Source organism: Eptatretus burgeri, chromosome 9 (genome assembly GCF_056783735.1).
Source record: "Eptatretus burgeri isolate ZD-2024b chromosome 9, Ebu_testis_v1, whole genome shotgun sequence".
Taxonomy (NCBI): Eukaryota; Metazoa; Chordata; class Myxini; order Myxiniformes; family Myxinidae; genus Eptatretus; species Eptatretus burgeri.
The window spans coordinates 55675890-55687999 of record NC_140969.1 but is presented as its reverse complement, the minus strand read 5'-3'; the positions used below and the strand labels follow the sequence as shown (position 1 = coordinate 55687999).

General features: G+C 42.9%; 1 protein-coding gene across 1 annotated transcript in view; it reads right to left on the bottom strand.

The window, feature by feature from the left end:
* The window catches only part of CSMD3 (CUB and Sushi multiple domains 3), a 1047538-nt gene that overhangs the window by 504664 nt on the left and 530764 nt on the right, over positions 1–12110 (bottom strand). The window contains exon 12 of the mRNA XM_085893781.1: positions 11036–11157. Within this exon, the coding sequence (XP_085749907.1) occupies positions 11036–11157 (122 nt within the window). The remainder of the gene's footprint in view (positions 1–11035; positions 11158–12110) is intronic.

The following is a 12110-nucleotide window of genomic DNA, read 5'->3' as shown; positions in this document are numbered from 1 at the left end:
TTTCAGCAGGACAATGATCCGAATCACAAAGCTCAAGATGCACTGGAGTGGCTGAATAAGAAGAAAATAAATGTTCTTAAGTGGCCCAGTCAAAGTCCTGACTTGAACCCAATTGAACATTTGTGGCGAGACTTGAATATTGCAGTCTATCGACGAGCCTCATCAGGACTTGGCAGAACTAGAGAAATTTTCACTTGAAGAATGGGTGAAGGTATCACCATCTCACTGTGCAAAGCTGGTGGAGACCTACCCAAAAAAGTCATTGCAGTCATTGCTGTAAAAGGTGCTTCCACCAAGTACTGACCAAAGGGGCTGAATACTTTCACAACCAGTGAATTTTGATTTGTGCATGTTTTTTTCAGGTATTCCTGATATGTAACCTCCTTCAACTATAACAGTGTTAAGATTGATCTCTTTAGTTATTAATAAAAAAAGATCATTTGGAGAAATTGTTTCTACATAATTCGTAATTCATGTAAATGTAGCATTATTGGTTGGGGGTGAATACTTTTTCATGCTACTGTAATCAGTTGACAAGATCGATAGATCAGGTTAATGGAACGTGTAACAGGATGTGGAGGAAATGGACACTGGAGTTTGGATGAAATGGATTTTCCCTCCTCCTCCTTCTCCTCCATGTTTGTGTTTCTGAAAATAATATAAATTTGGAACGGTTGAATTTCAGCTTGAGATGGAAATTAAAAATCGTTATTAAATCTTGACATCATATCGATTTCAATAAAGAATGTCACAACAAACATTGTAAGAGATAATGGATTTCTCGCTCTATTTGTAGTTAAAATTTTCTTTCTTTGTTTTCTCTCTCTCTCTCTCTCTCTCTCTCTCTCTCTCTCTCTCTCTCTCTCTCTCTCTCTCTCTCTCTCTCTCTCTCTCTCTCTCTCTCTCTCTCTCTCTCTCTCTCTCTCTCTCTCTCTCTCTCTCTCTCTCTCTCTCTCTCTCTCTCTCTCTCTCTCTCTCTCTCACTCTCACTCTCACTCTCACTCTCACTCTCACTCTCACTCTCACTCTCACTCTCACTCTCACTCTCACTCTCACTCTCACACACTCTCTCTCTCTCTCTCTCTCTCTCTCTCTCTCTCTCTCTCTCTCTCTCTCTCTCTCTCTCTCTCTCTCTCTCTCTCTCTCTCTCTCTCTCTCTCTCTCTCTCGACCTGTAAGTGTCCCCATGCTGTGAGCAGTGCATCACACACGCAGGACGGAGGCATGCACATCACAATCAGGTTCAAATCCCATATACCATAAGTTTGTCCATGGTCTACGAAAGCCTTTCAAACAATGTAAAAATACACTGATGTCTATTAATGTCTGCCCATCACGTGACATATACACAAGCTCCTCCACGAACCCTAGATCACTGGAGAAAAAGAAATGCAACCGCAAAGTGAAATCCAATTGGACTTTCATGATGTTCCGAATTAAAATAAAGAGTCTGCATTTCATTATTTTAAAATAAGTTTACCACCTGACGAGAATTGGCACAAGACCACCTTTGCCAAAGAAAAGCAATGTGCTGATCGAAAAAAGCACTCTCGCTGAAAAAGAAAGGAAGGACTTAAAAAATTTACTCGACATGCCACTGTCTCCGTAACGTAAACAGCTGATGCGGGTTGGTGGAGGTTCGTATCAAACCAAATGGTTACCAGCAAGCAACACAACCAAATCTAGAATCCAGATAAGCATAATTGCCAGCAGGATGCATTTGCAGAGACAGCACTTCATAACGTAAGAGGAGAATGACAATGGGGTTTGTGACAGAATAATCATTTTCTAATCACGAGCGCAGAATTTTGTACATTTGGAATTGTTTTCTGAAACCATAACATGGTATTTTAAACTCACTATCTCACACGAATTGGAGATAATGCAATCAATAAAAAATAAAAAAAACCTCAAGTGTCAGCGAAAACTGAGAATCACTGCCCACCTCCATTCAAACATATTTCAGTTTTACATTTAGGAGGTTAAAGGAATTTGGCTTCGTGTCAAAGATGGAAAATCAACCATTTCAACCTTATGATTACTCCGAGTCTGCGACCTCACGGGCAGCAATTTCACAGTTATGTGGAGAAAAAGAAGAAAATTACAGATGTTTTTTTTCCTCTGACAACGATCGAGTTCATAATTACGGGTTTGCCTGTTTGGTGTTCCTATCTGAGAAAGTGACTGCCTGTCCAGAATAGGAATCTTGAAAGTCCAGTTTGCAGAGGTTGTCTGCTGACAAAAATAAATCCCCCTTTATGTCCTTTAACAGTGTAAAACTGCTCCATATCAGTATTCTCCCCCACATCTCCTACAAGCTTGCATCGTTCCAACTCCACCCCTCCTAAGTGTCACCATCTCCAGAATCCTTCCACTTATGTCTCCTCTTTCAGCATCACCATTCAACCAACTCCCTCAAATTGCCCCCCCCCCTCTTCACTCAACCCTCTAAAAGCTCCCCCTCACCGAACCCCCTCAAATCTCCCCCCTCACACCACCCACTGAAAGCTTCCTCCTCATCCCACCCCTCCCAGCTTCCTTCCTTGCGCTACACTCTCCAATATCCCCCCTTCCCTCCCTGATCCTGCACCCTTTCAGCCTCCACCCCTCCCAAGCCTACATCCTCCCAGCTTCCTTCTCCCTCCCCCCTCCCCTACACCAGTCCTGCACCTTCCCAACCTTCCACCTGACGCATACCCTCCTTGCCTTCCTCCTCCAGGACATCCCTGACTCCTATGTGTCTCTCCCTGGCTATTGTCTGCTCCAATTTGATAGGCCTGAACCCCACCCTGGCTGCAGAGTTGCACTTTACATCAATAACATAATTTCTAAAAGACCGTGTACTGATCTTACACCTCCCAACCCCCAGGAGTACCTTATGCTGCGACTACAAGGAAACAAGGAAATCCAACACGGGTGGAGGCCATGTAGCCCATCATGCCTGCACGAACACCACACCAACCCAAGATCCAAGTAAAATGCCAAAAACAAAATAAAATGTTGTTAATTAATGAAAGAATTATTTTTTTTGTATTTTTTTTATTTTTGGTTGTAATTTTTTCCATTTTTTTTTCCCCTCGGAGAGGGGGAATGGGCTTGGTTAAAAAAACACATCAACCACACAACCCCCCTTAACAAGACCCCACCAACAGCATTCCGTACACAATAACCCATCAATACTCAAACTACCTAAAAGCCTTATCAACATCGCCATACCCCTCTATCTCCATAACTTCCAGGTATCTATCTTATTCAAATTTAAACTTATCTACTTTTCTCTGCTGCCAGAACCATTCCAGGGAGGCCATTCCATGCATTAACTACTCTCTGAGTGAAAGTTCCCTGCCTTACTACCGTCTTAACTCTCCTCTTCTTTACTATCAGCTATGGCCCCTGGTTCTGCCATTGTCTACTCTGTTGAATAAAAAATCCGTATACTTATCATATACCTCCCAACCCCCAGAGTACCTTACGCTGCGACTACAACAAGGAAACGACTACCCCTCTGCTCCCACCTCTTTTTACCTCCATCACAGAAGGTGGACGGAGGTTATGTCTTCACCCATCTGTCTGTCTGTCCGTCTGTTTGTCTGTGAGCAGGATATCTCAAAAAGTTGGGGACGGCTTTGGATGAAACTTGGTGGACATGTTGGGTGTGCGACAAGCATGAATTGATTCGATTTTGCTGAAGATATGGATCTGGATCTGGATCTCAGAATTTCTCAAATGATTATTCACTATTGAGAGATAGGGCGAAAACAATATGTAACATGATATCTCAAAAAGTTAGGGACTGTTTTGGATGAAACTTGGCTGGACAGGTTGGTTGTGTGACAAGGATGATTTGATTCGATTTTGGTGACGATCCAAATCCGGATCCTAATAAGAGAGTTTTAAAATATTTTTTTAAGTAATTCTTCACCATTGAAAGATGGGGCCAAAAAACGATATACAGCACGATATTTCAAGAAGGTTTTGACATGTTATGACAAAATTAGGTGGATGAGTTGGTTCGGTGATGAGACAAAGTCAATTAGATTTTGGTTCAGTTCTCGATGCAGATCTGGCCTCTCAGTGTAATACAAAATGTAAACTGTTCAGCCTCGTGGAAAAATGTGCTCTACCGAGTGCTGTTCTAGTTTTTGTATGTGTTGTACTGTTCTCCAATCAATGACGACCCTATCGACATCCATCTCTCAAACAACATGGACTAATATTTCACCACCTATCCCAACTCTCTTCCTCATCTGTGGTGATTTCCATTGTCACCATTCCAATTGGATGAGCGTCGGTAAGGCCGAAGTCACATTTGCTCAACGGCGAGGATACGGCGGCCGTACGCCCTCTAAATTGACAGAAACGTGCGGCGGCCCCAGAGTTTTTGCGGTGGCCTCAGGATGGCACTACGCCGCATGGCTATATTTTACAGGCCGTAGGGGTCGCCGTGGAATTATAGCGCGGAGTTATAACTTTTTTTCATTTCTATGTTCGCCGTAGCAATTTGACAAGCCAAAAAAAAAAGAACCCACTTGTTACCGTCCGTCTGGCCGCACGTTCACCTTAGGGTCCCCCTGCGGTCCCCCTGCGGTCGCCTTGCGGGCACCTTGCGTCTGCCTTGAAAATTATATGGCCGTCGCAGGAACGCCCTAAGGTCACCGTGCGACATCAAATCAAAGACCGTACGGCACCCCCCCACCCCCCCCCCGTTTTCGGTCTCCACAATTTATAAATAAGCCGTGCAGCTCCCCGAAAAATAAAAACATATGTGACTGCTACATTGTGTGACCGTGGAAATACTGCGGCCGCCCTATAATTGCTGGTGGCCATAAATTTTGTAGACTCCACGGCCGCCGTGACTCGCCGTGGCAAATGTGAGTAGCCTAACTCTCTTACGAGCCATGGCACTTTCGCAAAGGACTTCTGTGACTCCTTGGAACAGACTCAATCTGTGAACTTTCTCTTTATGGAAAATTCTCCCTTCTGTACTTGGTGATGACAAACTTCCACACAAATGTGTCCTGCTCTTGCTCTGCTCCAATTGTTCCATCTGGTCATATGTTTGCAAGTGAGAGTCAACATCTCTCTGGCTATTCTCGGAGAGCTGCCTCAGTGCCAGGGAGTCAGGCAGTTAACTCAGGTAGATTGGCAGAGATTGCAAGCAACCATCTCACTTCAGGAATGGCCTGCCATATCTACCGCAGCTAATGTTAACTCAATCAGGGAATTCCTCCAAAGAAACATCTCTGTGTCATATACGCAGATCCATCCCATGTCGTGCTCAGTTAACTTTCTTCTTCCCACCCATGGCACACCGAATCCTGTGTTGAGGCAGTTTCTTTGAAACAACTTGCCTTCTCTTCCTGGAAAGCAAACTTGACTGAAGGCAATCTCATATCATTTCACAAAACCCACAATAAATGTGTCGACTCTCACGAGAGCCAGAAAACATCTGTCCAAACTCAATGAGTTTTCAAACGTGTCTCCCTCCTCTAAAACCTGGTGTCACTTTTCTAAGTGTGTCTCTGGAGCATGCCTCCCCCACTCCATACTTTACCTCTCTTCGAATGGCATCACGGCTGACTCGGCTCGTGAGAAGGCCGAATGCCTCAATTCTGCATTTGCTTCGAAAATCACCCAGCTGCTCCTCGACTATGTCGTTTGCACCTGAGAAGGTTGAGAGGTTTCTCGCAATCCTCGACTCTGATTTTGCAAAATGGACATGATGGCATCAGCTCACATGTCCTAAAACCTGCTCTGTTGTTTCACATTCTCTTTCTGCCGTTTTCACCCTATCATCTGCCTGAGGTCATTTTTCATCTGCAGCAAATCAGCCAATATCACTGCATTACATAAACAATGTGCAAAAATCGATCCCCTAAACTACAGACCTCTCAGCTCGATTCCAATCATCAACAAGGTCATGGAATCCATCATCACAGTTGACAAAAAAAAAAAATCGTTCCTTTTTATCCATTGACCGAATCACATATCACAAATTTGGATTCAGACCAGGTCACTCCAGATTGGACATGTTACTTCTATTCTCCCAACAATGGAAGCCCTCAATGTCAGACATGAGATCAGGGACATCTCTCCAGACATATCTCGAGTTTTTGATTCAGATGCGCATCCTGACTTGCTCTCCAAACTCTCTACCTATGCCATCCAAGGACAACTCTAGTTCTTGGGTGACTGACTTCCGATACTCTCATTGCCAACATGTGGCTCTCAATGGAATCCTTTCAACTCCTCTCCCTGTCAGGGCTGGAGTGTCGAAGGTAGTGTTTTGGTGCCCCTGTTTTATTGCTAATCTTCATCAACGATCTCTCTGACTCTCTGGAAATGCTTCTATTTATTTGCTGATGTTACTCCACCCTTGGTCGTGACATCCATCATCCTCCAAATAGGCAGGCAGCAGCCTCTTCCCTCTCTTCAGATCTTGATAAAAGCTGGTCAAACACTTGGAATAGGTCTTTCAATGCCGACAAATGTCACACTCTCAATATCAGCCTTGATCTTTCTGAGACAAACCACATGTACAAGTTGGTCTTCAAAGCCAGCTGCTGACTGGCCATCCTCCATCACGCAAAGTCTTTCCTTGGCACAAGTGAGACCTTCGGAGGCCATTCAAAAATTACGTAACACATGGACAGGGGGGAGGAGGGGTGTTTCCATTGCCATTGCATAATGCTCAATCAAACAATAACAACTTTGTTCCAGGTACCCTTTATTTAAAGATGCAACTATTTTCTGATGCATGTATTCAAAACATGAGTGATAAAAGCAAATCACTTCATTTAAATTCCATCATTGCTTTTTCCACAGACACTTAATCTCATTTGCAAATGAAAGCAATTGAACATATTTATAAATGATTACATCACTCAGTGATTCGTCCGATGATGTCATTACAGGGATTCTGAAGGCTGCTTGGTCTTATTGATGGAACACTCGACTGCCTTTACTTTTTCAAAAATAGTTTGTTGTCACTGAAAAAAACAACGGCATTAAAAAAACATCCCTGTATTAAGGTATGAAATAGGGGGAAGTGGTATCTTCATCGAGCTTTGCATAATATTTTTGGGGGTGTCTGTTGAAGCGTTATGGAGCGTCAACAGAGGGGGTGGTGGTGGTGTCAGATTTGGGGGAAAAAATGTGTTACATAACTGTTTTAATGGCTCCCTATACAACCGCAAGGCCTTCATATAGAGCTTCACAGAGGACTGCTCTCCCACTCTGGGTTCGCACCCCTTCCTTATACGTTGCTCAGCCTGATGCTGTGGAGACCAAGGATTTCAAGATCATTGGAATCTCCCATGATGAAGCTGAGTCTACTGTATGGGCCGAGCAAGCTGAGTCGATGGGTCGGTGGTCTTTCTGTCTTCTACCGCCTCCTTTCTGGTCTAGCATCCTCTGCCCTTTCCGTGCTTTCTCCCCCATCCCTCAGGTTTGTGCAAGGTAAACGCAGACCACCAGCAATCCCCTTTTGGTGAAACTCCCAAATTCAAGAATCACTGCCCACCTCCACTCATTTGTTCCATTTTTTTGCCCACAAGAGGAAACAACTTCCAAGTTCTCTTCAATGTCATTCTTTCCTCCAGGTCATCAAGACGTCTGTTCACCACCACCTCAGATCATACACCATTCAGATCTATGATCTTTCTCCCTCTGTTAACCATCAACCCTCTCCTGACCCCCGCCCCCACCCTCCTCCACAATCTCCTTCAAAATTTACAGTTTTTCCCTTCTGAGAGTTTTCATCTGTATCCATCTTGTCCACCTCCTGCATCCTCCCCTACCCCTCATTCTAACCTACATCCCTTAATTGCTTGTCTGTTTTGTCTGTTTTGTCCTTCAGCTCTGCTGTTGGTGTTTCCCCCTATCTTTCTGCGGTTCCTTTTGCTCTGTTGTGTCCTCATCTGTTCCATGTTGTAACTCTGCCATAAGCCTTGACTTTGTGTACAAAAACATCAAAACGGTAGCTCATGGTGCTGGGTTCAGAGGTTCAAATCCCATGCACTGTGTGCTTACTTTTACATTGTCTGTTGATGTCCGTGTGAGTAATACACAGGCATATTGATATGCCTGTCTCCAAAGGTAATGTCTGCACGTTTTATATGTAGAGTGCCCTTAAAGAATAAAGTGAACATAACTGATTGTAAACACCCCTTTGCTGGCACACAAGAAACCCTCAAACCACGATTCCAGACAGGAGTTTTGCAGTGTGAAACACATTCACTGCAGGAAGATGGTGCCACGTACTATATGGCCAGAATCACCTCTGCCCATAAGAGATTGAGTGGACTGCAGCTTCTTATGACATCAGGCTGTCATTTATGACATCAATAATTTGATGCCAATCAGTATGCTAAATATCATCATCATCATCATCATCATCATCATCATCATCATCATCATCATCATCATCATCCTGTATGATGCTCTACACAGAGCGACGTTCTGTCAAAGCAGTTTCTTGGGTTGGATTGCAATCCTGGCCAGGTCACCACTCCAACACAGGAAGTCAGGGAAGGAATTTGGAATTTGTTCAGGGTGCCGGCGATAGCTCGCCTACTCTTCATGAAGGACACCGTGAGATCTGTAATGTCGACCAACTTCTGCTTGCCGACAAGATTCCCAGTTTAACGTCCATGTTAGGGACGGCACACACATCATTGATGAATTGCCCTGTTGGTGAAACACCAGGATGACAGTTTATAGTTGGGCTGAGATTGAAACCCAAGCAAGTGTGCATACCTTCTCAGCCATTCTGCTAATCCACATGCTAAAAGGTATGGATAAATGTAATCCATTTGATTATGCTTTCATCACAGATTGCAAAAATAAAGTTTGTTTAAAATCAAGGATGTTCATTATGTTCTGGCAGGGCACATTGCAAGCTTGTATCAAAGTAGAAAATATAAAAATGGTCAAAACTTGGCCAAAAAAAATGAGAAAGTAGCACGAAAATCAGCAAGCTGTATCCTGGAATGATATGGTTAAAACATTTTTTGTCTTTACAAGAAGTTATTGATTAGTGTTAATTTCGAATTCTACTTTCAAAATCGTATCACAGAACCAGCAGTAGAATTCCAAAATTGCTTTGGACCAAGCTGTGAGCGGCGCGTAACAATCACACGGGTGTGCTAAATTTCTAGCAGTTTGCACACGATGCTGGACATGCTGGGCGGCTCATGTCTGATTTCTGCCGATCAGGTTACATTTTCCATACAGAAGCTTTTTTGAAGCAGGTGAGCAACACAACAGCAAAGAGCAGCATGATCTGTTCTGTATGCATGTCAGGAACAGAGTATTGGATAACGCTGGAGAAAATTTAGGGTTTTAAAGGTTACCTAGACCAATGTCCTTATACCTGATTACATGAGGCTGATCTGCTTTCAATCCCTGTGTGATTTGTGTCCAAGCTGATTTACAACTGCTATATCACTTTCCAGATTACAACTGCCTTTAACAAGAGCGCACGCGTACACACACACACACACACACACACACACACACACACACACACACACACACACACACACACACACACACACTGTTAGTTGTAAATACCCAATCAATACAATTACTCATGTTGCAGTTATATTAAGCAGTAGCTCCTGATGAGTGCTGTTACAGATGATCCCAAACAAACAAAACTGCTTTTAAAACCTGAACCATTTTGCAACGTGGAAATGATTTGATCATCATTTTTCAAAATACGATGCTCACAATGCAAACATGTGCTTGAGCATACACACACACACACACACACACACACACACACACACACACACTCACACACACACACACACACACACACACACACACACACACACACAAACACACAAACACACACACACACACACAAACACACACACACACACACAAACACACACACACACACACACACACACACACACACACACACACACACACACACACACACACACACACACACACACACGCGCACACACAAACACAAACGAAAAAATGCACACACACACACACACACAAAAGGCATGAATATGTTGTATCCCTTGCTGAAAATGTGCTTTGATTTTGCACAAATCTCTCGTTAGAGTTGGTTTTTGTCATAAATATTTTCCATTAACCATCCCCATGGAGAGCACTGTAATCACAAAATACACAAAAAAAAAAAAATTGTCATCTTTCATCCATCCATGACGAAACTCTGGAAACAGTGTTGGTTCCCCTGAGTGCATTGCCAGGACCGAGAACGAACTCTGGACAAGTTTCCATTCTGTCACAGAGTCCTGTAGGTTGGTGTGACAATTTATCGTCGGGTCAGGAATCAACCCAGATTATATATCTCAAAGGCATGTTCCCTACCTCTGTGCTGTCCTGTCACGTCACGTCACGTCCATTTATAATCCCTCGGGTGATGCTTTCTGCAAGTGTTCTACAGTCAATGTGAATTTGCACCCAAGAAAGGTGTATTTGCAAGCAATTTGTTGCTGTTTGAGAAGGACTCGTGCTGTTGCAGATGGTCATAAACAAACAGATTGTGGTTGAGATGAACATCCGATGAATATTATTTTAAACAGTTTGAGCTGCATCTATTTTCACCAGGACTGTTGGGAATACAACATCTAATTAATAATAATAATAAAAAATAATAATAATAATAAAAACAGGCAGTTGCTCTGCTTTCCATTCCCTTCTGAACATGCAGCTCGAGATTCTGGGGATCTCAGGTCCCATATACTATGTTCAACTGTCCATTAATTTTGTCCAATAATGTCCTTAAAATTCATGTAAAAGCACATCGGCATCTCCTAATGTACTTGTCCTGCATGTTATAAATGTAGAAGCTCTTCCATGAGCCTAAACTGACTGTTAAAAAGTCATTACTAAAGGTATGACTTGAGAATCATTTCACAGAGAATTAAAGAGGTCGTTCATATGGGAAAGGACACATGGGATGAAGAAGAGAAAGAATAGAATGATGTATCAAACGAAGGTGGAAGTCATTGTGAGAGTATGGATTGGATTGTTCTGATGCATTATCTTACCTGGTTGTGGTTTTCAGCAGATATGGTCCACACACAGTGAGTGTCGCTGTCGTATTGCACTGGGAAGTTAGGAGATGTCAGCACACCAGGAGCACCTTTAAGGTGCATGCCACAGGTTTTGGCTGCAAAAAGGGGTTACAAGATTAATGAGCACGAAGCAGTCATACAGAGAAAAACAAGCAGGCAAAGGGATAAATAGACTGTAAAATGATGGATGGACAGGTGTTGGGCAGGCGTTCAAACTCGAAGATTCGAATAATATAAAGGAATAATGATGAAGCCAAATGCTTGAAGAGAAATAAAAATTCTACAAATCCAAAATGGAGCTCCCTTGGTGACTATTTAGTGAAGGAAACAGTTTCACGTTGGATGTGGAGATCAATTTTTATTTTATTTTATTCTTTTTTTCCTGAAACATTACCCTGGTGCACAGGTGTCAAGCCCACTGGGAACCCACAATTGCACTTCCTGTGATGTTTTCCAACACGGCAGGAGGTTCAAAAATCAATAGGATGTAACTTGGCAGTGAAGAGAAAAAAAGTTTACACCAAAGAGGAAAAGAGCTCCTTTAATCTCCAGACATGTTGTCTTGTTAAGAGAGAATACTGTTGAGTCATTACACATTAGGACAATTTTCTTCTATTGTTGGATTTTGATTTGTGACACATGTCTGATATAATTAGCTGTGAATTTTTTTTGTGGAACTAACATTTTGCAAAAGTGACAAATGCTGAAAACAGGTCAAAACAGATATAGCAAAATGTGTGGGGTTGATGTACACTTCTGAAGTGGACCGGTGAGTAAATTTCTGTAATTATCAACGATGAATATTAGACCAGGATTCAACTAAAAACTCGCCCCCGCTGGTTGCATTATTTCTGAGCCGCAGCTGTGCCGTCGATACATTGGCCTTGCACATTAGCACTGGGATGTGTAATTTATTCAAGGTGTCTGCACACAATCACCTCCGTTTTGCCAAAGAAACCATGGGATTTTTTCGCATCCACAAGCAATCAATGCTGAGAGACAGGATGCCCAGATTAACGTCCCATCCAATGGACGGAGGACTTATTGA